At 42.1% G+C, this 26,850-nt stretch overlaps 1 protein-coding gene across 14 annotated transcripts in view; it reads right to left on the bottom strand.

Moving 5' to 3' along the window:
• The window catches only part of LOC127194577 (phosphatidylcholine translocator ABCB4), a 258,699-nt gene that overhangs the window by 179,126 nt on the left and 52,723 nt on the right, over positions 1-26,850 (bottom strand). For 3 of the 14 annotated variants that reach the window (XM_051152046.1, XM_051152044.1, XM_051152054.1), the window contains exons 18-20: positions 24,482-24,565; positions 20,302-20,505; positions 15,047-15,147 (exon numbers count right to left, since the gene is read on the bottom strand). The exons of 6 other annotated variants lie outside the window; for them this stretch is intronic. In XM_051152046.1, coding sequence (XP_051008003.1) covers positions 15,047-15,147; positions 20,302-20,505; positions 24,482-24,565 — 389 coding nt within the window. Of the gene's footprint in view, positions 1-4,034; positions 4,276-4,382; positions 4,601-5,307; positions 5,455-9,360; positions 9,568-10,644; positions 10,843-11,288; positions 11,446-13,697; positions 13,839-15,046; positions 15,148-20,301; positions 20,506-24,481; positions 24,566-26,850 lie in introns of those variants that run through there. 5 more of the 14 variants (XM_051152049.1, XM_051152055.1, XM_051152045.1 and 2 more) reach the window with 5 other exon arrangements.

The following is a 26,850-nucleotide window of genomic DNA, read 5'->3' as shown; positions in this document are numbered from 1 at the left end:
CGAGTCCAGGAGAGCCAAGGTTATACAGAGAAACCCTGGGGCGGGGGGGGGGGGGGGGAAGAGAGAGAGAGAGAGAGAGAGAGAGAGAGAGAGAGAGAGAGAGAGAGAGAGAGAGAGATTGATTTTGCCTCCACACTGTAGGTTGTATTTCCATTGGGCTACTTCTTTTGATGTGTAAAGACTTTTGAATTAGATATAGTAGTGTTTGGTTAATCTTATGGTTACTGAGCTACTGGCATCACACCCAGGAAGTTGCTGTCTGTGCCAGCATGTTAAAGTGCTTCCCCAATGCTTTATTCAAGTAGACTTAAAGTTTGAGGCGCTTGTTACATTAAATAGTCTTTTATCTATTTGGAATTGAATTTGTGACAGACAGAAGTCTAGTTTCAGTCGTTCGCATGGATGACCAGTTTTCACACATCCATTTGCTGAAGGGCCTTTCTTTTCTCGAAAGGATGTTTTGTGCACTTTGCTTAAGAGTCAGCTGGCTGAGGTTCCATGGATTGGTTCCTGAGACCTTTTTTCTGCTCCAATGGTCTATGTGTTTGTTTTTATGCTAGTACCACGTTGTTTTTGTGACCGTGGTCTGTAACACGCCTTGTAATCAGGTATTGTAATACTTCCAGATTTATTCTTTTTGTTCAAGATCATAATGGTTAGTTCATGTCTTTTGTGTTTACATATACGGTTTTAAATATGTTTAATATTTTGTATTTATTGGCCATTTGGACTTCTTTTGAGAATTCTTTATTTTGTGTGCCCATTTGTTGACTGATTTGTGTGTGTGTGTGTGTGTGTGTGTGTGTGTGTGTGTGTGTGTGTGTGTATAATTTTGTGTTCTTTATAAATTCTAGTATAACATAGTTCCTAAAAGATATTAGTCCTCAGCCAGGTGGTGGTGGTGCCCACCTTTAATCCCAGTACTTGGGAGGCAGAGTCAGGTGGATCACTGTGAGTTCAAGGCCAGCCTGGTCTACAAAGTGAGTCTAGGACAGTCAAGCCTACACAGAGAAACCCTGTCTTGAAAAACAAAACAACAACAAAAAGGTATTAGTCCTCTGTCATATGCCTACCTGGAAAAGACCATTTTCTTACCCTTTAGGATGTCTTTTTACTTTGTTGAGTGTTTCTTTTACTGTGAAGAAATGTTTTAACTGCATGCAATCCTATTTATCAGTTCTCATGATAACTATCTGTATTGCAGAGTCCACTTCAGCATGCCTCTGACCTATGCTTATATCTCAAAGTGTTTTGTGTTTATTTGCCTCTAGCAACTCTAAAGTCTCAGGTGTTATATTCAAACCTCTTATGTGTTTTAAATTACTTTAGTCCAGAGCACCAGAGAGAGAGAGAGAGATCCACTGTCATTATACTGTGGAAAGCCAGTTCTCCAGGAACCACTTATTAGAGAGACTGCCTTTTGCCCAACTTGTGTTTTTGACACCTATGGGAACAGTCACATCGGGTACCTGCATGAGTTTACTTCTGGGTATTCCACTGTATCCCATTGGTCCACATGCCTGTTTGCATCAATACATGCTCTTTTGTTAGTATTTTTATACAGTAGGACTTGGACTAAGGGATTATGAAACCTCCAGCATTGTTATTTCTGCGCCTGACTGTTATGGCAGTCAGGGGTGGGGGTGGGTCTCTGGGTTTCCATACAAGTTTTTTATATTTCCATGAAGAATTTCACTGAATGTTTTTTTTTTACATCTCCATTTATATTATTACACATATATACAATAAACTACCTACAGCAAGAAGAACCATGAAAAAATCAGAAATTATCAAATTTCACTACACTTAAGATTTGGAGCACATTGAACCTGTGGGCCATTTTTGATGAGACAGTCATCTCCACCACATGAATTCAGATGGCCCATGCACAGGGATGGCTCTCCTCTTCTAGTGTTTTCTTCAGGGTTTCAAAGTTTTCATCATAATGTCATTCACTTTCTTGATTAGATCTATTCCTAGGTATTATATTTTGCATATTTATTTATTTATTTTGAGACTATTGTGAATGAGACTGTTTCCCTGATTTTTCTCAGCATGTTCCTTACTTGTGTATAGAAAAGCTATTGATCTACGGATAATACTTATCATATCTAAGCATTTTATGTTAGAGTCCTTACGATCTTTATTTACAAGATGCTCTTATTTGCAATTAGGGATTTTTTTCTTTCTTCCTTTTAAAAATGTTTATTAGCATATATTAAATATATATAATATGTACATCACATCCTTCTATCATATCCATCCAGGTATGCTCTTTCGTCCCATTCTCACTCCTTTCAATGCCCTTCATCTTCCTGGCTAGTCCTCCTTGAATGTTTTTGTTCATTTGTTAGTTCAGTGTGTGTGTGTGTGTGTGTGTGTGTGAGAGAGAGAGAGAGAGAGAGAGAGAGAGAGAGAGAGAGAGAGAGAGACAGAGACAGAGACAGAGACAGAGAGACAGAGAGACAGAGACAGAGAAAGAGAGACAGAGAGAGAGACAGAGAGACAGAGAGAGAGACAGAGACAGAGAGACAGAGACACAGACAGAGACAGAGACAGGGAGAGAGAGTTAATAAGTTTTGTTGGGTTGTTTACAGAAATGCGGGTGAGGGTTTGTTTATAGGTCCATGGGCACATTGCCAGTGGCTATATCTCTGAAGAAAATGTATTTCTCTTTCAATCAACCATTAAATGCATACAAATCCTTTAAGTGGGATGGACCCTTTTCCCTTTAACCCCAGGGTGTTGGTAGGTCCAGTCTTGTGCAGATCTTGTGTGGGTAATGATAGGATGTAGGAGCCATACTATGTCTATAAATGAGGGTTACACACCTCTCCCCATCCTTCTTTGAGCTCTTTCATTCTTTCTGCCCCTTCTTCGGTAGAGTTCTCTGATCTTTGGAGAGGGTGATATGAGTGACATAGAGACTGCACTTATGGCTGGCCATTGAGTAGTCACTCATTCTTTTTTTTTCTTTTTTTACATTTTTTATTAATTTATTCATATTACATCTCGATTGTTAGCCCTTTCCCTGTTTCCTCCCATTCTTCCCTCCCTCCCGCTTCCCCCCTTCTCCCCTCCCCTATGTCTGTGATTGAGGGAGACCTCCTCCCCCTATATATGCTCTTAGAATATCGAGAGAAACGCTATCCAAATTAACAAAATCAGAAATGAAAAGGGAGACATAACAACAGACACCGAAGAAATACAAAGAATTGTAAGAACCTACTTTAAAGGCATTTATGCCACAAAATTCAAAAATTTAAGGGAAATGGACAAATTTCTCGACCGATTCCATTTGCCAAAATTGAACCAAGACCAGATAAACAAATTAAATAGTCACTCATTCTTAGCACCTCAGTCAGTTATGAGTCTGCAGTCACCACCGACCACTGCAAAAAAGAAGCTTCTCAGGACGAAACAGATGGAAGCATTGTCTGATGGCTTTTATGGGCACATCTTCTTCCTTTCTTATTTTATCTCCTTAATTTCTAACAGCTGTGTGTGTGTGTGTGTGTGTGTGTGTGTGTGTGTGTGTGTGTGTGTATGAGCACGCATGTGCATGTATGCATGCGTGTGTGTGTGTACACACAAATACATCTATGGTGTTTATATGAGTGCATATGTGTATATACTTGCCCACACAGGACAGTGTATAGGCTAGACTCACTCTGACATCAAGATGTCCTCATTTGCTTTTCCCTCTTATTTTTGGAACAATTCTCTCACTGAACATGGAGCTCCCTAGTGTGGCTAGGCTGGCTGGCTCTACCTGTTTCTGCCTCTAGCACTGGAATTACAGATGCATACCATCATACCTTGTTGCTTACATAGGTGCTTGGGATCTGAACTCAGGTACTCTGTGTACCAGGCACTTTACCCACAGAGTGACCTCCCCACAATAGACTAATTTTTAAAAGCTAAAATTATGTACAATATTTCAGTTGGTAGAATATATAAGTCCATAGGCATGTCGAACAAGGTAACTCAAAGAATATGAATGTTCAGTTTCACTATATATATATATATTTTTTTTTATACAAACATTTCAGTAATTTTTGACGCACACATAATTTGTTTAGCAAAGAAATCGGTTATAGTTACAAATGAGAAAGTATAAATAAAGGTATATATTATCAAGCATTTCCTTTTCATTCGTTTATGAATTTTACAGTGCAATATAGACCATGACTCGCCATTTGATGATGTATCTATTTCTGTTCCTTCTAGTCTTCAAAGTCTCTGAGGATTCCACACCAGACTAAATACTTTCCACTGTGACAGGAAATCGATAACCGGCTATTCTAAAAGAAGTGCTTTCTTTTTCACTTTCATTAAATGCCACATATTAATACAAATATTAAAAATATTTAGCATCTTACATGGTCACAGTTCATGAGCGCTTTGCTCCAGCCTGCACACTGACCATTGAGAAATAGATGCCTTTCTGCGCCAGCAGCTGCTGGTGGGTGCCGTGCTCCTTGATCTTGCCGTTCTCAATCACCACGATCAAGTCTGCGTTCTGGATGGTGGACAGGCGGTGCGCGATCACGATGCAGGTGCGGCCTTCTCTGGCTTTGTCCAGGGCCTCCTGGACAACCTGTTTCACAATCGCACAAAAGAATTAAGGGTAAGAACAGTCCTCTTCCCAGGGTTTCGTAACAAGCCCAGGAATTTGTACATTCTGCCCTTCAACAGTCATGGTGGCGATAAAGCGGAGATTAGAAACCACGGTATCTGTCACAGCAGAGAAGTCAACCTCAGTTTGGAGGGATTCTGTGACAGACATAATCTATTATCGAGATAAGGGCGGTAAATCGAGTCCGTCCAACCGTGTAAAAACACTCAGGTGCCTTGCCACACACCATCCCCAGAGGCGGCCTCAGCTCTTCAGTGCATTCAGGAAACTGGAGCAGAAGCCAAAGCCACCACAGCAGGTAGAAAACATCTCTTGACCATCTATCTGCCTTTCAGATAGCTCAACTCTTAACCTTTCTCAGACTGGGAGGCATCAGCTGCAGTGTCTTAGGTCACCAGCACGCTCCAGCCTCTTCTCGCCTTCAGCCCTTCATGGGCTGCTGCAGAGATGCTGCCTGCAGGAGCAGATGGCTGCCACAAGTGGCTTGTAGGCAGAGCACCACAGAACAAGAAGGGCCCATGACTAATCTGCCTCTTATCACTAAAGGTCCCCTATGTCCCAGCTGCAGACATGTTTAAACTCCACTGGGAGCCAGCATCACCAACAACCAGCTGTCTGGAGCAGAGTTTTCTACTAAGGCTGAGGTAGAACCCGACATAAATCCTTACCTTTTCGCTTTCCGTGTCCAGAGCGGATGTTGCTTCATCCAGAAGTAAAATATGAGGCTGTCTGACGAGGGCGCGTGCGATGGCGATGCGCTGCTTCTGCCCACCTGACAGCTGAGTTCCTTTGTCTCCTACTCTGGTGTTGTATTTCTGTGAACAGAATTTGGTTGTTATGAAAATAGAGCAGCTGGCAAAGTGCAAACACAGTCTGATCACAGAATATACAATTTTCTAACACACATAATCACATAATATAGAACACGGGTTTAAAATCCAAGTATAAAAATCAAATCTATGACTCATTATATATAACAATATTATAAATAATAACTAGAAAACTCAGGCCTACAAGTTAAAAATGGGCTCAGAGAGGAAAAATACACCATGGTGGATTTATTATCCCTGTTATTTTAGTGTGTTTTTACATTTTATGAGACTGGAGGAGGGGGTCATAGGACAACTTGTAATGATTACATCTTCCTGAGGGATCAAACTGGGCCATCTTGTTAACCCTCTCTTTTTTTAATAGGGCCTCACTATGTATCTCAGAACAGTCTCACACTTCCTACATAGACCAGGCTGGCCTTGAAACACTACCCACCACCTCCTGTGTCAGTCTTAACAAGTGCTAAGGTGACAGATGTGTGCTATTGTGCCTGACTTTATCTTCTTTCTGGAAAATAGAGACCTTAAACCATGTTCTTTAGTGTGCATTGACCAAAATTATAAAAGTCAGAATACTGCAGTGGCGTTAACTTTCATCCTCTGGCTTCATTACATTTAAGACAAGATAGGCAGGAAATTTAAACAGCTGTACATTACTATCAAAGCTGCAATCAATACCCTGTTTAGTATTTTAAAGTGAAAAAAGAAAGAAATTCTTAGGATGTTAGCATTTCAATCTTTGATTTTATGAACTATCACCAATAATTAAATGATTTTAATAGATATTAAGGAATTATGCTTCAATATTTAACTTTGTCAGTGGTGGCACATGCCTTTAATCCCAGCACTTGGGACACAAAGGCAGGAGGATCTCTGTGAGTTCAAGGCCAGCCTGGTCTACAGAGAGAGTTCCAGGACAGCTAAAGTTGTTACACAAAGAAACCCTGTCTCGAAAAACAAAACAAACAAACAGACAATTAACTTTGAAAAGTCAAGTATTCCTCAAAACCATTGGTTTCACATTCCATTCAAAGATCTTCCTATGCTGTCTCCCGCAGTAGGCAGTCAATATGACATGCAGAGACAGAGATTACAGGGTATACACAGGATATGGGAACATGTAAAATGAAGAAACAGTATTTTCCTATCTTTTAGGCCTTAAGACAAAAACAAACAAAAAAATGTTAAGATTATAGACAAAATGTGGGCTCTCTGATTTTTGGGTGTTTTTGGTTTTTGTTTTTTTGGTTTTGGGGGGATTTTTTGAGGCAGGGTCTATCTGTGTAGCCTTGACCAGGCTGGCCTCGAACTCACAGAGATAAACCTGCCTCTGCCTCCTGAGTGCTGAGATTAAAGGTGTACCCTACCACACCCAGCCGTGGACTCTGATTTTTATCCCTGCATTTTGACTGTTAAATACATGTTCTCTATACTCCTTTTTGTTGGTGTGTGTGTGTGTGTGTGTGTGTGTGTGTGTGTGTGCACGTGCACACACAGGCTGTGTACATTGGAATTTCTCCCTGGGATCTAGGGCTCACTGGTTATGCTGGCTGTAGGTGAAGTGTAAGGGATCCTCCTGTATGTGCCTTCTCAGGGCTGGGAGTATAAGCACGTACCCCAGCTTGTTCTGCATGGGTGCTAAGGATTGAACTCGGGGCCTCATGGTTGTACTTCAGGCATTTTAATGGCTGAACTATCTCTCTAGCCTCTGGATACTCTTTTTATTTGCTATATTTGATGCCCTAGTACTGTGGTGGCAGAACAAGGTTCCCATTTGTACAGAAGGCCCCAGTAAGGACCGGGCAGATGGCTGATACAGGTTCCATCCCTAAGCTATGCCTCCCTCAGAATCCAGGTGCTGTGCTGTGTTCCATGGAATGTGAGTGCAGCATTGCCAGACCACAGGGACTGGCATGTAGGGCCTCTAAGGATAGTGTTAACCCTGTAGGGAGGAGGAAACAAGCTATGGCAAAATAAGCCAATTTCGAGGTCCAGTCACTCAGAAAGGGATGCTTAGAGAACACAGGGTAAAAATCATGATGTCCACAGAGGTGCTCTGAGTAAGAAAACATCAACGTCCATAGGTGAGTCCTTGAGGACAAGATCTATTTAAGAGACATAGTTACAAAGAGAGAGAGAGAGAGAGAGAGAGAGAGAGAGAGAGAGAGAGAGAGAGAGAGAGAGAGAGAGTTACAGTGGTTCTGTGTTGTATCCTGCATCAATATCATCTGGGATTTAAATCTCAGGCCCTGGACACTGCTGCCAAATTCTTCTTCAGCAGGGCTAGGGTGGGGTCTGGTAAGTTGTACTCCTGACAGCCTCCAAGGTGATGCTGACCCACATTCAGGCTTTTAGAGTCAGTGACTCTTACTAGTAAAGGGTGACTGGTTTCCTCAAAAAGAGTTAATCATTCATGGTTGGACTACGCCAAGGAGAGGAAGGGGACAGGCCTCCTCTGAGGTGATATGCTTGAGAGTAGCAAGTGCCAGCCTTGACTGACAGGTTATTTTGTTTTTCTGTTTTTTTCATTCAGAAGAGCTAATACAAGGATTGAAGAATCTGCATTTCTAACAGTTTCTAAGGTGTGGACTCAGGCCTCAACACACAGTGAATCTGATTAATAAAGGGGTCTGAGGCTTGTACTTTGAGTATTTCAGCCTCAAAGGTCAATCCCTGTGGCTGCACCACACTGAGAAGAGGAAGGGAACAGACCTCCTCCCAGGTCATGTGTTCAGGAGGAGCAGTTATCTGTGGGGGAGGGGGGGGGCACATGATAAGAGATAACTTGGGAAGAGTTAGGGCCACTTGACCTCGCCATCCTTGCCCAGGGGGCCTCAGCCTTCCTGGCTGGTTGGAGGCTATTAAATCTTATTTTACAGAGGGCATCTCCTGCCATATGTAACTCAACTAGTGACAATGAAAGGAGGTATCTTATTTGCTGAAAAGATGGCTCAGTGGTTAAAAGCTCTGGCTGCATGATAGCACAGGCCTGTAATCCCAATGCTCAGGGAGGCAGAGGCAGGTGGATCGCTGTGAGGTTGAGGCTAGCCTGGTCCACAAAGAGTCCAGGATAGCCAAGGCCAGACAGAGAAGCCCTGTCTTGAAAAGAAAAAAAAAAAAAAAAGAGTTTGGGTCACCTGGTGTTGTCATGCTTGCCTGGCATTTTATCATGAGCACTTCCTGTAATAGCATAACTAATGATAATGGGAGATTGCATATTATTTATGTAAGACACAGTTTAAAAAATAAGCCCTAAGATGGTGTACAAGAAGGTGAGGGGTCTAATTTATCTAACTTACAGGAAGAACTCAGAGAAGTCTTTAGGACAAATAGCTCAAGGGAGATTTTGATAGTCAACTCTACGGTAGCTGGGCACCGTACAATGGATAGTACGGGAATTATAGATTATATAATGCCGTAACCATCCTACTGACTCGACTCTATTCACCTTGAGGAGAACTGTTGGTCCATCTGCAGCAGCAGTGAAGCCACAGTGGGAATCAGATGCTGAGACCCTTTACGTGGGAAAAGATGCTCAGACATATCCCCAGGCCTGACACGCGTGGATCCTCAAGCTAACAAACTAAACAGCTGTTGCAGTCCTCAAAGTGCCTGTCTTTTATACTTGAGGATGTCTAATATTCTGTTCCTTCCTCACAATGATGGGTCAGGGTAAGCATAACCCCTCACAGAAGCCTCTATGCTAGGAAAGATATATTTTGGTTGCTAATTTCTCTTAACCTTTGGGCAAGCAGACTTCTAAGTTTCTGATGACAGGCCTAGGGGTGTGTAGCGCATACCCGTGGTAGAACACTTGTCCTGGGTTCCATCCCCAGAATGGGGATTGTAAGCGTTAAAGGGACTGCTGTCTACTGAGTCCAAGGTACATACGTCAGGCAGTGAGTCGATGAACTGGTGGATGTTGGCCTCTTTGGCCGCCTTCACGATCTCATCCTGGGACACGACCCGGCTGTTGTCTCCATAGGCGATGTTCTCTGCGATGCTGCAGTCAAACAGGATGGGCTCTTGGGACACAATGCCCAGGTGTTGTCGGAGCCACTGGACATTGAGTTGCTTTATTTCTTTGCCATCTAGAACCTGAAAGCGAGGGCTCACAGATCAGCTTCAGGACCAGCACAATTCAGATTTGGAAAAGTTACTAAAATTCTTGGGTGACTCTGAGATGAAAGAAAAGGCTTTCTGGTTAATATTTCAGTTGACATTCCATAATTTGCTATATTCTCCTATGTATGTATTAATGCAGTTGACTCTAGTTTGCCTCTCACTGCCTCTACAACGCTCATGCCCAACACCTAAGGTAGTTTCTCACAGGCTCTTAAAGTTTTGTTGAATATGGAATCCTGATTGCTTCCTCACTATTTTAGCTGAGGGAATAAAAGGGCATCCCTCCATATTCTGTCCACTCTCCAAATGTGTCCACTTCACTTGGGGGAATCCTGATTGTTTGGATGTGCCAGGGAAGATGTCCTCTGTGACAGTAGTATTGTCTTATCCTGACCATGGAAATGCTCTTAACCACTTCCTGGAACTGCCTCCCATTCCTACTGCTGTTCTTCCTTACCTCCTTTTCCTTGGATTTTCTTCAGAGTCCACACCCACTTAAATCTCTACATCCCTCTCTAACCATCCTCAAACCTGCTAAACTGTTTGTGCCCATCAAAGCTTCATCGAGAGGAGAGTGGTAGAAATAGCCCACAGATTGCCATATTGTATAATGACTTCTTCCTTCATCCTTGCAAACCATTTGTTGTTGTTGTTGAAATGTGCCCTAATCTTGACGTTTCATCCCATTTCCTTCTCCCGCAACTCTCTTTATCATGTTTTGCCAGATTTTACACTGTCAGCCAAAATCTCACCACGGCAAGGGAGATAGGTGGTCAAAGGCTGGTTGCAGCAGAGAACAGAGGGGCGGCATGCTGAAGGAGAAGCTGGATAAATTGGCTAGTGCAGTGGGCATAGACTGGATAGCAAACCTGGCCTGTCAGGTTATCCAACAGAGGCTCTTGTGTAAAGGCTGAAACACACACACACACACACACACACACACACACACACACACACACACACACAGCCTGTGTTCAAGGATTAAATAATATATCCTGCCATTTGAATGAATAAAAACCTGAAATGATCTGAATGCAAAAGCGTGCTCACCACTGTCCCGGCCATGGGGTCGTAGAACCGCTCGAGCAGCTGGACCACTGTGCTCTTCCCGCAGCCACTGCTGCCCACCAGGGCCAGCGTCTGTCCCTTCCTCACCTCGAGGCTCAGCCCCTGAAGCACTGGGATGTTGGGCCGGGTCGGGTAGTTGAACATGACTCCGTTAAATTTCACATTTCCTTCCAACGAACTCTAAAACGAGGACAGTAACACTTAGTTTGGTTGCAACAACTGAAAACATAGGGTGTAGTGGTAACTGCTAGTGCCGGGTGGCAGAAGTGAGCTTCTGTCATGGCTAAGCTTCATTTCAAATCTCTGGAATTAAGTCTAAAGAGATGATAGTTTTACAGCATGAATTCTTAATACAACATGAATGTACTCTCCTAGACTAGCATAAGTATATGCACAAAAGCCTAATGAACTAAATTTCCACGTAACACTGGACAGTCTTATCCCTGTAACTTTGTTTTATAAACGTAATGGATGTTAATATATAGTACTAACATTTATTCAAAAGTTCAAACCAACTCATCTAGATCTTATCAACAGCATGTAATTTTTTTTTAATTAAAGCACAAATTCATGTGTTTTCATTGAGAAGTTAGAGATAGATCATACGCTGACAACATCAAACTCACGGGCTTCAGGCCGTCCTCGCTGTAGCTGTCAATCTCAGGGACTTTCTCAATGAGCCTGATGATATGTGACGCTGACACTTTGGCTTTCGCATAGTCAGGAGCGAATGAACTGACCTGCCCAACTGCCATGGCACCAAAGACAATTGCTGAGAATACTCTGGAAAAGAAAAGACAATCATGTGCAGACTGTGATAGCTACAGTGTTAACAACAACGTGGCCCTTCTATAAGGAAGGAGAATTGCAATTCTAAAGCAAAAAGAACTCATTCTATCACGGTTTCACCTTGGCGTGACAGATAGTGCAAAAATGGCCCCTTTTCATCTCTTCCGTAACCCTCAACTTCTTACAATATGACCTTTGCTTAAGCTTCTAGGAAGTACACATTTGTCTTCCACTTTTTGAACCTGCGGTGGCCTCGTGACATGGCTTCATGCACAGGATGTGGTTGGAATCACTGCTCCCAGTTCCAAGCCTATGACTCAGCAAATGTTTTCTGCCCTTATATTTTTCATTCTGGCCAATGAGTCTGTAGCTGACCTCAGACAACAATGACCACAACAGAGATCTACCATGCCCAACCCAGATAAGGAGAACTGACCCAGAAACCTCAAGCAGAAATAAATGTTTATAGTTCCATGTCACTGAAGTTTAGTTGTTGATCATTGCATAGCATAGCTGTGGCAACTGCCAACACACACAGTGTTGTTGATACCAATTCTTAGAAGAATTTCTTAAAAAATATATGGCTATGATGCCATGTTTAAGAAGCCTCTGCATTCTTTTGGGGTTTTGTTTGTTTGTTTGTTTGTTTTGTTTGTTTAGTTGGTTGGGTGTTTTGAGACAGGGTTTCTCTGTGTAGCTTTGGCTGTCCTGGACTCACTTTGTAGACCAGGCTGGCCTCAACTCACAGAGATATTCCTGCCTCTAGATTAAAGGCATGTGCCACCACATCTGGCCTACCACTGCACTCTTAAACTATGACATGGGACTCATTAAGTGCAGCACCTTCAAAAATCTTGTAGTAAAAAGTAAGCAAAAGGATGATGAAACCAGTGTTCCAGTTCCAGGGGTGTCTGACTTTGATCTTTGGGCAAATTGTACATAAAACATGTATGTTAGGAGGTGAATATTTTTAATCTTGAGTTAACTACAGTGCAAGGATAAAGTAATACTTGAGTAGGGCAGAAATGGTGTATTAGCACATTATACAGCCAGGCTTATCTGGTTTGGGTTGCAATGCAAACTGGAACAGCACTAACTATACTGAACTGTTAGAGGGAAGTTTTGCCTGGCCTTTCACCACTGGGAAGCTCAGGGGCACACAGATCATCTTAACTGCAAAGCTGCATATTTGGTGACATTAGCAGTGTGATTTTTTTTTTTTTCAGGTTTGTCTTCCAGTGACGAAAGTATAACTTCCAATGTCTGCAGAAGCATAGAAGGAAAATCCTAATCTGGAGCTTCCACTGTCATTTAAAAATTTCTTCAGCTTCTGAGGAACTAGGAGTTAGTCAGACCACTGACAAGCAAACAAACAAGAAAAGGGGCCACTGATAAATAATAACCATGTTACACCTCTGGCTTCTTCCTTACCCTCCCTCTCCTGGCAGAAGAGTCCTCTTCCAGCTGACCAGTGCAAGCTGATCAGCTATGCTCAAGGCTGGTACTGACATGTTTATGCAGAGCTGTGGGTTTTAGCAATCCTTTGTTTGTCTATGCTTACTAATCAGAAAGGATGGAAAAGGAATTTATGCAAGGTCACCCATAACCCTTTAAAAAACAACAGCCCTCTAGGAAAGCGTTCTCCCCCCTCCCACCCCCGCCGTGTGTGTGTGTGTGTGTGTGTGTGTGTGTGTGTGTGTGTGTGTGTGTGTGTGTCTCTCTCTCTGTCTCTCTCTCTGTCTCTCTGTGTATCTCAGGTTTGGTAGGAGTTGGTACATCACCCATCTCTTAGCTACCCTGTCAGAAAGCTTTTTTTCTTTTTTCTTTTTTTTTTTTTTTTTTGTTCTTCGAGACAGGGTTTCTCTGTGTAGCCCTGGCTGTCCTGTACTTACTTTGTAGACCAGGCTGGCCTTGAACTCACAGTGACCCACCTGCCCCTGCCTCCCAAGTGCAGGGATTAAAGGCCTGTGCCACCAGGCCTTTTAAGGAGCTTGATGAACATAAGACTTGTTGCCTCTGAGCTGAATCTCTCTGTCTAGGTAAATTGGTAGGTCAAGCATGAGTGAGTCAGCATAGGGCAGAACAGTTTCCTATGGAATGTGGAGTAGCAATGGCACCATATGGACACTCAGAGGCAAAGTGCCACTCTCTTAATCACCAAATGTTCTATAAGACACTTCACCGTACAATTTCTCATCCTAGTTTAACTTTCACGGCTCAGTTATAAATATGAACATAATACTTACAGCAGAACATTTTCAAAAGTCATGATTTGATGCGCCACCAAGTAGGCACCAAACCGGAAACAAGCAGCATAGGAAAAATACATCATGGCCTGGGTGAAGGAGAATGTGATCCCAAAGATATGCGCTTTCTTCAAAGCATTCCTGGAAAGGAGACAGCCCAAGTTCACTCCACTTCATTCCTCAGTCATTCAAGTAGCTTACTGTGGGTTGGCAGTGAGGCCCACAGGAGTACAGATGCTATGGACACTGGCTGTAAAGATGCAGCCTGGTCCCTGTTTGCTTAGCTGTGTGAAGTTAGGAAACTGCCTCATCTCAGAGACTGTCTTCAGTCTCAGTCTCCATCTTCAATGTAGGATCATTACATCTCAGTGGGTTGGTGCAAAATGACTAGGCCTGCCACCCTGAGAAGAGCCTGTTTGACATTAACAAGCATACAACAGAGGTGTCCTGCACAGTAGGCCACCTCCTGACACCCACACAACACACTCAAGCTGCGTGTGACAGGAGCAGGCATGTCCTTGCACGTGGGGCTCTACATGAGTTGCTTATTATCAGTGCAGTGGAAGGACTTAATGGGAGTGCACTGTGGGAAGAAAAAGCACTTAAGTGTCTGGAGCCAGGGGAGGCTTTACAAAGGATTACATGCCAGGAATTTCTGACAACAAGGACTTTGGGTGTGCAGATGTGGGCAGGAAGAGGGTATGGATGAGCAGCCCTTTGACCTTCCTGCTCCTGTTTAAACCCACCAACTTTGTTCAGGTCTTTGCTACTTACTGGGATTTCAAATGGAAACTTTTCCCAGAAAAAGAGAAAAAAACACTTTTCCCATGCTTATGGCAAAGTGGCTTGGGTGCCCTTCAGTAACGCCCAGTTCTTGCCTTGTCCTAGAGAAGAAGCTGAGACTCAGTGTTGGCCTTGATCGTGCCCTGCTCACCTTTCAGAGCCCTCATGGACACTGCTGGGCCAAGGGAGAAGACCAGCTCTCCCCAGGAAAGAAAGGAATAGAAAATGTCCCCAGGAGACTCCTCTGTGTCCCACAACACCCCCAATTTCATGTTTCATAGAGAACCTTCACCCCAAACATAGCAAATAGCAGGGTCATTATCCCAACTGCATACCAGAGCCATTAACCTTTGTCATCTTCCCTCCTTTCTATGTGTCACCAAGCTTCACTGGCTTTATGTCACGGATGCCCTGACTAAGCTCAGGTCTCTCTTGATAATCTCAGGTGTTCATTCTAGTACCTGCTTCACATGTGCTCCACCTTTTGGCAAAAGCAATCCTGAGAACTGGAGTCCTGCTTGGAAATGCCTCAGAGCCCTGGCCTACTATTCTTCATGGCTTCTTACCTGTATGGTACCTGCAGGCTATGGGCATACATATCTTCAAACTTCTGCTCCCGGGTCAAAGAGACGACAGTGCGGAAGTTTTCTATTGCTTCAGTGGCAATCTATAAAAAAAACCAACCATTATCAGGGAAGTAACTTGAATTCTACAATTAGTAACATGAAGCTATTATAATTTATTGTTCATGTATCATTTACACTATTAATAGTTATCTTTTGCATAAAGAATGATGACTTATGAAATTGAATTTTAGATCCCTTAAGAGACCAAATAATTTTGTCTTGCCCTCTGTACAGAAAGAGAATCTAAGACCCAAAACCATGAAGCATTTGTCTAAAGCGACACAGCACTTTATATCTTTTTAAGAAGTCTGTCTTCTGTGAAGGTGATATTTTTCAAAGATTTATTTATTTATTATATATACAGTGTTCTGCCTGCATGGGAGAAGAGGGTATCAAATCTCACTATAGATGGTTGTGAGCCACCATGTGGCTGCTGGAGATTGAACTCAGGAACTTTAGAAGAGCAGACAGTGCTCTTAACCTCTGAGCCATCTCTACAGCCCCCATAAAGGTAATATTTAAGTAAAATTTATTGTTACTGTTTTGAAAATGTGCTACTTAATCCTTTTTCTCTGTGTAACTGTCATTCATGATAACTCAGTACTATTTGATAGAGTAATGGAGATGAGCAATAATTACGCAGAAGTGTATTTTACAAAGTAGCTTTCGTGTTTTTCTAAAGGTATGCATCTTTAACAAAATGGAGACTGAATTGTGTATTTTGTTTAACCATTTTCAAAAATATTTTTCAAGCTCATTTAATAATGAGTTTTTAATGGCTACCTAACATTGTGGCCAGACATCACTAACAATAGCTTCAATTCTTTTATTAAAAATAACATTGTGAGAGCCAGGCGTGGTGACACACACCTTTAATCCCAGCAGTCAGGAGGCAGAGGCAGGCTGATTTCTGTGAGTTCAAAGCCAGCCTGGTCTACAAAGAGAATCTAGGACAGCTAGGGCTCTTTGTAACAGAGAAACAGTGTCTCAAAAAACCAACAAAACAAAACAAAATCAAAAACAAAACAAAGCATTGTGATAAATATATCTTCCTACATAAAGATTTGCTCATAACAAATGATTTTCTTACAAAAAATGAAACTATGAGGAAGAGAGGAATAATGCATTTTAATGAGTATTGTGTATAACCCTCTCTCCTGGAATCATTCTGTAGACCAGGCTGGCCTCGAACTCACAGAGATCTGTCTTCCTCTGCCTCTACCTCTGCAGTGCTGGGATTAAAGCCACCACTGCCATTGAGGCTGTTTTGTTTTGTTTTGTTTTCTAAGACAGTGTTTCCCTGTGTAGCCCTGACTGTCCAGAAATCACTGTAGACCAGGCTGGCCTCCACCTCAGAGATCTACCTGCCTCTGCCTCCTGAGTACAGAGATTAAAGGCGGGCACCACCACTGCTTGGAGAATAACTGTCTTTTAATGAACATGATGTTATCAGGCTTTTTTTCAAGAGAGTTTCTAATATTTAGTTGTGTTCTAACTGCATTTACTGCCACCAAGGCTGCTTAGCTAGGACAATATAGCCATCACCACCTGTTGCCTCAAGAACATCTAAGCCATACAAAAGGATTCCTGCCTGTACCAGACATGGGACTGGAACTACCACTGCCTCTCTTTAACTTATCTGAAAGGAGGAATATGGACCAGACTATCTCTAAAGTCTCTTTTTTAATTGGATGTCTCCAGAAATAAGTTACTGGGGAAGATATTGTGCCTCTTTGTGGCGATTTCACTGATGAAAACATATTCTAGTAAAGAAGACACATTGTAGTTACCTGCTGTAGTTTGTTACTTAAAAGCCATATATGTGAATCTCATTTATATTTCACTGATCTTACACAATTTCTCTTACTTCAGTGATAACAAATATTTAATAATTAATTAAGTCAGTTTTGAAGACCAATTTAAAAAAAAAAAACCTACTGGAAGAAAAAAATGAAGAAATTTCTTAAAGCACTTATTTTAAAAATTAAAACTACTTTTTCTCTGATGTGGACCCACAAAGAAAGTAATTAAGAAGAAAATATTTTATAAACTTTGCACATTTGAAGAATAATATATACTAATCTTAGAAAACTCTCAAAGAAGTTGGAGGAAATAGTCACCTTTAATAAAGTTCCCAAAGACAATCTTCATTTATACATATTAAAATCACTTTTAATTATAGGGTTCCATAAACAGAAGAGGTTTTCTAAATCAGTAACAATATTATAAAAATGATGGCTATGGCTGGGAACATGGCTCAGTGGGTAGGGATGCTTGCTTTACAGGCATGAGGACCTGTGTGCCTGTAACCCCAGTGCTGGGGGACAGAAAGAGGCAACCCAGCAGTTCACTGGCCAGTCAGTTTAGCAAAAATGACAGACGAGGTTCAGTGAAAGATGAGCCTTGTATCAAAGATAAAGTGGAGAGTGATAGAGCAGAACACCTGAAGTCACTCTCTGGCTTCAACTGGCATGCACACAGGCATGCATACTGCCATGCACGTGCACACAATATAACACACACACACACACACACGTGCACACAATGTATAACATACACAGTAGTGCACACACACAATAAATAGATAAATAGCTTTATCTGTCAATTGTAGTGTGAGGTTGTAAGGAAATATTTCCTATGCTTCATTTTTCTAAGGAAGAGAGTGCCTTGCTCGTGAGGGGTTCATAGTGTGCCTACAGCCCAATTCAAGTGAGAGCGGGGGACACACAGCTTGCATATTACAATGACAGCAATCATTCCACAGTGCGATCTCCTTACCTTGATGCTCAGTGAGGCAATTAGGAAATGCTTTAAGTTGCAGCCACATCCTCACAACTTCAATAAAAACTTAGTCACCAGTAACAAGAAGGAAGTTTAGGTTCAGAGAAGAGTAGATGACATTGCCTCCTTTGAAGGGGCAGTGAGCTGAGTTGTTGTGAAGAACGGGAAATGTGTTTCTGTTTCTCAGAAACAAACTTATACTTCTTTCTGCCCCAAATAAACTGATGTGTGGTTAGAACTTAATAACAAAAAGATAAACACATAGACTACACAAAACTGCTCATTGGCCCATAAAAATGTGTTAGAATGCTGTCAAGCCCAGATCATAGGCACAGTAGAGTTTATCTGTGTGTTCTGACATCACAAAGCCAGGAAATGAACACGACCTTACCATCTGCTCAGAGATCCCAAACCCAAAGCACTCTGCCACGTGTGCTGTGGTATGTATCCCCTGGTTATGGCCAATATTACTTGGGCCGGACCATAGCCGGACCCCAGGGCTAGCTAGACAGTTTGCTGGGACCTCCTCACCAGAAGTTGAACTCTACAGACCCTGGCTGGGAAATACTAAAGCTAGTCAGGGCATTTCCCTGAAAGAACTGATGAAAACAGAGCAACAAATCTGAGAACACACAGAGAGACAAAGTGTCCTTAGTGTCTCCGAGACCTTCCTCAACTTTCACATCACTACGGTGCTTGCTTACAGACACCTGGCCTACTGGAAGCCACAGCCCTCTCACCTGCCCGGATCCCTACTCAGGACTTTGTCACCTGCAATGCCAGTGGGCAGCCCTGTTCTGACCTCTCATGACTGCAGAGATCATGTGCTATCTGATGCTCCACCATGACAGACCCTGGATTCCTAGCTAACAGATGCACCACTGTCTTGAGTTTGAACCCTGCCTCCCAGAGTGATTGGCATAGTTTTGCGTGTCCCTCAGCCTCTCCTGAAAAATGAGGTCACAGCAGAACATACCTGACAGAGAGTCAGTGTAAAGAGTAAAGCGTTTCCCAGGAAACCAAGTAAACACCACATAACTCTTTGTTGAGCTATGAGAAAGGAAAAAATAATAGCTGAGTGTACAGAACAAACAGGATGAGGGGAGGGAAAGCAGATGTGGGAGGAAGGGAGGAGACACGATAAAGTGGAAAAGGGAGAGGTGGCAGAGGGCGTGTGCTGTCTGTAGAGGAAGCAGGTCTAGGGGGCCAGAGCAGGGGTGAAAAATGGCGTGATGGTACCAGAACAATCCAAACCGACTGGATTAAGTCATCTAAAATGGAGAGAACAAGTGCACTTGCGACTTTTCCATACTGAATCTCCCCAATTATTCATAATAAAATGGGCTCACTTTCTTGAAAACAGGGGTGGCTTTAATCTTGCTTGAAAGAAACAAGAACAGCAAGAGGTAGGGGGAATATACTGGCTTATTTCAATTTGACACAAGGTAGAGACATCAGGAGAGAGCCTCAATTGAGAAAATGCTGTCATAATATCCAGCTGTAGGCCAGTCTGTAGAGCATTTTCTTACTGATTGATGGGGGGAGGGCCAGCTCACTGTGGGCGGTGCCACACCTAGACTGGTAGTCCTTGGTTCCACAAGGAAGCAGGCTAAGCAAGCTAGTAAGCTGCACCCCTCCAGAATAGACATACCATGCCACACTTTGATGGGCTCTCTATCGGATTCCTCCTCCCAGGGTCCTGGCCTGCCTTCACTGCTTTTGACAATAAACTAGTATATGAAACTGGGAGTGACATAAACCGTCTCCTCCCCAAATTGCTTTGTTAATGGGTGTTTTGTCGACGCACTAGAAACCATTACTAAGAAGAGGGAAGAAAGAGGCAAAAAGAAGGAAAATGGGGAGGTGGGGGCTGGATTAGAAGAAAGGAATATGGAGACAGTGGCCTGAAATAAACAACCCCCTTGAAAAGCAGGTCTCAGTGTTTGAAACTAATGATATGCTTCCCACTTTCCTCCAATTTCTAATCTTGAGATAAGTATAATAGATGCTGCCCAAAAGGTGGCTACTAAAATATTGTCATGGAATAAGGTGATAACTGTTGGTAAAGTACATGCCTTGAAAGCACGAGGACCTGAGTTTGACCTCTAGAACTCAGGTAAAAACATCTCAGCTATGCTTGGTGGCATGTGCCTGTAATCCTAGTGCCGGAGGCACAGGGATGGGTGAGGAGGCCATATCTCAAAAAACAAAGTGGACCCCACGTGAGAAATAGAGCCCAGGGGAGTTCTCTGACCTTCATACAACATGCACATACACATGCACATACATGTACACACACACACACACACACCAACCAACATTGTTAGAGCACAGTTAGTCACAGAACATAAGAATGCATCCCTGAAAAGAATGTTTTTCTACTTAGGCAACCAATCGTACTTAGTTTAACTCACCTTCCCAGAACCTTCTAGTTCCTTCTTATCTCTCAGTGCTTGTCCTGATAACATTTTCATTTCAACCACTCCTGCTATTGCAATGATGGGTACAATTGCTAACAGTAAAAGTGTCAACTGCCAGCCGTAGACTAGGGATATGATAATTCCTGTTCCAAGATTTGCTACATTCTGGGTGATGATAGCAAGCCTAGACCCTGTAGCCTGAAAAAGAAGAGAAGAGTAGAGACACAGTTTATATTTTAAAATATGATCAAGTATATTTTTAAGGCTCATTTTCATGAAAATCTTCTCATCTATGGGTTAAAAGGAAAGATGTGCCTGTACAAAGTTTTTTTGTTTCTAAAACGAAGATCTCTATGATTTATGAATAATAACCAAAGTACATATTTCTCTTCATAATCTTTCAATACCCAGAAAAATCTTTATGCACAAAAGCATGACAACTAAAGCAAATCAGAATGGCAAGGATCTGACAATTACATTAAATTGGGAATGGCAGTTGTTTAGGTATAAAACTGCCTATAATTTAAGAGAGATGTATATTAATAAAGTTGTCCAAATATGGCCAGGTGTGGTGGTGCATGCCTTTAATCCCAGCACTTGGGAGGCAGAGGCAGGCGTATTGCTGTGAGTTCAAGGCCAGCCTGGTCTACAAAAGTGAGTCCAGGATAACCAGGACCACACAGAAAAACCCTGTCTTGAAAAAAAAAAAACAAAAACAAACAAACAACAAAAAAAGATGTCCAAATATATTTGGGCCTATTTGAGACACATGGTTCACTGTAAGCAGAGCCGAGCCTTTGGGTAGTGTGCTGGGCGGGGGGGGGGGGGGAATCATGGTGTGTGACTCTCATTCCTATGCTGTGATTCCCAACTTGAAACCTGCAGTTAATCCAGTGAGTTTAGCACACCTTCATGTTGTACAGTCCACACCTCCTCTACTCAGGACTGCTAGTCCTCGTAGGATCTCATATCCCTGCTCTGGCCTCCAGACCCACTCTTTCTGCAAATAGCACACATCCTTTGGCAATCTTTTTTTTTTTTTTTTCACTTGAGCAAGACTGGCTGGCCTCAGTAAAGATTATGATGTGTACTCTAGGCTGGCCATTGGCCATCTATGTCACTTTGCACAAATATCTCCTAACTCCAAAACTGAGCAGACTCACTGATTAGTAGCCAAAGCCTCTTCTCCATTCTGAATTCTAGCCCCATCTCACAGCATTTATTACCTATCTGACATAACTAGTAGACTGGGATTTAGTGGGCAGGGGAAAGTACCACAACTCCCAGCAGCCTTTATGCACTTTAAATTTTCAGCCAGGAACTGAAACAGGACTTCAAGTGATAGCACAGATACTACACCATAGCTGTCGCTTATGGTGTAATCTCCAAATTTATGATCAAATGACCCTTTGCTAAACTGGGCACTGGGCAAGGTCAAAGAGTGCAGGAGTCTGAAAAGCCAGCTCTCTGTTTGCATGTTTCTCGTGTGAAAATGAAAGGAAGCAACCCAGGGGGAGCCTGCCTCATAGGGATGCACCAATGTGCTCCCTTTGTCAGCATCTACAATCCTCCACAGAACTCATTCCCCACAAAAGCCACTGAGGGACAGAGCACGCAGGGCATCTCCCACGGGCACAGCAGAGACAGGGCCCTGGCTTGTAAGCTTTTAGGCATTTGCGTGTCTTCCTTTGCACCACAAAAAATAACTAATATGGTTCCAGAAATGATACATTCCTTGATTATAGGAAAAGTGAAATATGTATTTTAATCAAATAATTTTGTTATATAATTTTTTTTTCTGAGACAGGGTTTCTCTGTGCAGCCTTGACTGTCCTGGACTCACACTGCAGACCAGGCTGGCCTTGGAACTCACAGAGATCTGCCTGCCTCTGCATCCTGGGTGCTGGAATTAAAGGCATGCACCACCATGCCCAGCCAGCTTTGATAATTTAAAGTATACAAAAAAAAAAGAGAGAAAGTAAAATTTTAATGTCTTTCCCATCTATTACTCCATGGCTCTTTCCTATTTTTCAAAAGGGTTCTTAGCCATGTGTCTATCTGTGGTCTTTCTCTCTCCCCCTGTTTCTGAAGCCCACTCCTATCAGGCTTTCTTTCCTACCATACCTGACAGTCCCTGAGACAACAATACAGCATGCGAATGTGCAACCACCTACACCCCGTGTTGCTCCCTCCCCAAAACACTTTCTCAGTGTCACTTCCTGGACACCACTCTTCTGCTTCTTGAACCTCTGACTCTCCCTGTTCTCATCATCACATCCCTGACACCTCAGGACTCAAGACTCGCTCTTCACTTAAGATTTCTTGGCCATTTTTTCATGTCTTTAAAAACTACCATCTCACCTTAAAAAAAAAAAAAATCTTCAGGTGAGTATTTCCGTATCAGACTTCTCTGCTAGAGTCTAGACACACAGCGTGCCCTGCCTTTCTGGCATGTCCAGCTGGCCATCCAGTGTAGCCTTCATGACTAAGTCACACACTGACCTCTCAATTCTCCCCAGTCCTCATCCTCCAACAGGACTCCAATTTCATTAAAGAACAACTTCATTTATCTTCACTTGTGCAGGCCAAACATTTTAGTCATCAATCTTATCTCTCAAATCCATCTTCTAATCTAACCAACAAATTCTGTAGGCTATACCTATAAAATGTATCCAGAATCAGCTGTCTCTCTTAGCATGACCACCCTAGGAGACTTCTCCTAGACTATTGCAATAAATTTTCTACCTCTATTCTTGCCCCTTCCAGCTCTTATTCACATAACGGCCACATAACTCCCACTTTTAAAACTTAACAGTGAGTTCCTATCTGATTCCTAATACGGTGCTGACCACAGAATATGACTCTTTCTTTCCCTTTCACCTAGTGTTTCTTGACTCCATGAGATGTATGCATGGTCTAACCTCAGGTTAGATGTGTGCATGGTCTAACCTAGGTTCTTTTTACTTTCTCTTCTAACTACAACATCCTTTAGGGGCATACTTCAGGCCTCTTGCTCATATCTGTTTTTCTTTAAATGAGGCAGACCTTGGTCCTAAATCGTCCCTCCAAACCCCACCCAAGTTACCTTTTGACAATATGACCTATTGTGTAGATTCCACAGCAACGAAGCAAATGTCTGTTTGAGGAAGCTCAAAATTACTTTATTCAGTGTCCATTTGTTCTCTTAAGTTTTATACACTTGACTCTATATCGTGGGTTTTGTTCTTTGTTTGCTTTAAGCAGAGAGCCACATGTTTTTATTTTATTTTATTTTATTTTATTTTTTCTGAGACAGAGTTTCTTTGTGTAGTCATGGCTGTCCTGGACTCGCTTTGGAGATCAGGCTGGCCTCACACTCATAGAGATCCACCTGCCTCTGCCTGCTGAGTGCTGGGAGTAAAGGCGTGTGCCACCACGCCTGGCTCTGCTTTTCATTTTCTTCAATGTATTTTTAGGAACATTCTCTTTGTTTCTTACTAGACTGTAATATCCCTTAAGTTTTAGATAACAACTATACTCCCTTTTTCTCTCCCCACATCAATTATAAATATTCACTGAACATTGAAAACAGTGATTCTGGTGGGTGTGCCAAGGAAACTCCCATTCCTAAGTAACCATTCTTCCATATTTATCTTCTTCATGTTATTGGCACAGCAAACAAAATTTGTAACTATACATTATATTGTATATAATGTTTGATTTGTAACATATTTGCTGTAAAGACTCAATACATTTGTAGGATAGAATGTGTGGTAATTTGAATGATAAATGTACCCCCAAAGGCTTAGGCATTTCAGCACTATCCCCAGCTGGTGGTGCTGTCTGGAGAGGCTATGGTAGGTACATCCTTGCTGGAGGAAGGAGTTTAAAGCCTCACCCCACTTCCAGTTCACTCCCTCTGCTTTGTGCCTGCAATTGAAGATGTGATCTCTCAGGTTCCTGTCCCTGCTGCCATGACTGCCACTTGCTTTACTCTTAACCCTCTGGAACTTTATAACTCTTCATTTTATAAGCTGCTATGGTGTTTTAACCATAGCAATAGAAAAGTAACAAATGCAGATAACTAGTTACAGTGTCTTTAAAACAGTGACCACTAACACGGTATCAGGAAGCCGGGCTTAGGCTAAGCCTAAAGCAGAATTAAGATGAATAGTCACAGAAAGAAGGCACCTACCCCTTTAACTTGAGCAGCGTCGTTGGCGAGCCTGGTGGTCAGTGCTCCAGTGGTGTTTCTAGGGTTATCAAACCAGCTCACATCCTGTGACACAAAGAGATTTATAAACTTAAAGTCCTACTTATGAGACTTTAGCCCCAGGAGGAAGGTGACAGAGACACTTTTGTTTAGCATTCACATCCTCTGCATTTAGCATTCAGGATGTAACAGCCAACAGACAAGAAAGGGATTAAAAACAAACAAACAAACAAAAAAAAAAAAAATAGACTATTTCATCTGTCTTAGTTTCAACTTTGTTTAGAGCCTGACTCTAAGTGTTGAGCAGTGAACACTGACGACAATAATGCTGGTGTCTTCAAGACTTCCCTCAAAAAAAAAAAAAAAAAAAGAAGATGTAGCATATGTTTTACGGCACAGTTTTCAAGTGTTTAACACTGAGATTGAGTGGCCCTTTACTATTTCAATTATTTAAGTTTTTTTTGAGCACTTCAGTTTCCCATAAATGATTGCAGCGATTAAGTATGTTTGGCATTTTCCTCTTAATTAATGTTTTTCATGTATTTTGATAATAATTTGTCACCATGCAATAAACTTCAATGACAAAATGAAAAAAAAAAAAAAAAAGACTTCCCTCTAGAGTTGGAAGGCACACAGAAGTAAGCATACACTAGCCCAGGCGGTAATAAACATGATGGAGAAAAAGAGGAGGGTAAGAAGGGCAAGGATGTGGAAAAGGCTTTACAGAGCAGGGAAGAGACAGGGAAGCCCTTCCAAGGCAACATGTGGGCAGGGACCAAAATGGAGGAAAAGAAATGAATGAAAGTATCTAAGAGGAGAAAGATACAATACTTGCAAAGGCCCTGTGGCCAAGGCACACTTGAGCTGCTCTCTGTACAGGAGCAAAATGGCTTTACATCCTGTAGGTAGCCTGATTTGTCTGACTGGGGCTCCTCTAAGCCTTTAGTCCTCAACCTTTGTGTGCTTACTTGCAATGCCCTGAAAATGACCTCTGTGATGTGGGCAAGGATGCTTACCCACATGGCCTTTGGCAACTGTAAAGACTATATAGACTTTACCTTAAGGATCCCGGCTGCCTCTAGATTGGGATGTGGATGGAGGTAATGAAAATAGCTAGGAGGCTGATGGGACATTAAACAAAGATGGGAATCATCAAGCTTTGAGTCTGAACAGCTGGCAGATGGCTATAAAGAGTACATATGAGGTAAGCCTACTGGGGAAAGGAAAGTAAGAAGTTGAGGTTTGGAAATAGTAAAGTGTGAAACATTTATTAATATCAGAAGAGAAAAGATAAACCAGCAGATAGTTAACTCTTGTCAGGGCAGAATAAATGAATTGATTTAAAACAAATTAAAAAAAACTAGATTAAAATGTGCATACCATATAATCAGTGATTTTTTTCTGTAAAGCTTCTTATATTTTCATATTTTACATTTATTGATGATTGATTGTATGTGTGTGGATGCATGACCTTGCCTTGACACATGAATGGCGGTCAGAGGACAATTTGTGGGAGTTGGCTCTGTCCTTCCACCTTGAATAATGACATTATCTTTTTATTTTGAAAAGCTAGAAAATGAAGGGCTATAACTCATTACAGTCTACATCAATGGACTTTTTAGTAAGTACCAGTTCCCCCACTGGAATGTAACGTCCTTGAAGAAAGAGGCCATTCAGACCTCAACACCTTGCAGAATTTAGTCCTATTCTTTAGAAACAGTGGCTTTGAATCACCTTTTCTGCTGAGTTCGTACTGTTTATACTTATCATTCACTCAGCTCTCAAAGTATAATGGACCTGGTAGTCGGCCTGGAGGCTGATGGGTATCGGAGCATTCGGTGTTGTACCAAGTTCAACTTTGAGATTGTTTAAGTAGAATCTAGGTTATAAATATGGTTTAAGAGCATGTGATCCCAGAATTTGGAAGATGGAGGTCAATATTATGCTCAGCTACATTGTGAGTTTGAGGTAAATGGGTACAAATGGCCCTACCTTTAAAAACACAAGAAGATGGAGATGGCTTGACAGGTGAGTCCAAGAAGAGGGACTCCTATAAGACAGTGCTTTCTCATCTGTCGGATTCTGTTTCAAGTGTGACTATCATTAGCTTGTTATTTGTATAAAGACACCACTATCTAACTATGTCTATAAATACATATGTGATTGTAGACTGAGTGGGAAAGGACTGTTTTCTGAAAAACTGAACACAAGAAACTGATATTTCTCACTAGTTTTTTTTTTCAGTGCTGGGAACTGAAATGGGGCACTAATGATTCTAGGCTCTACCTCTGTGTTACATCCTACTCTTGTGGGGCAGCTTTCAGGCATATCCAGCCTGTCACCCATGACTT

The sequence above is a fragment of the Acomys russatus genome, chromosome 10 (assembly GCF_903995435.1).
Source record: "Acomys russatus chromosome 10, mAcoRus1.1, whole genome shotgun sequence".
NCBI lineage: Eukaryota > Metazoa > Chordata > Mammalia > Rodentia > Muridae > Acomys > Acomys russatus.
Note: the sequence above shows the minus strand (reverse complement) of the source record. Positions and strands in the feature narration are given on the sequence as shown.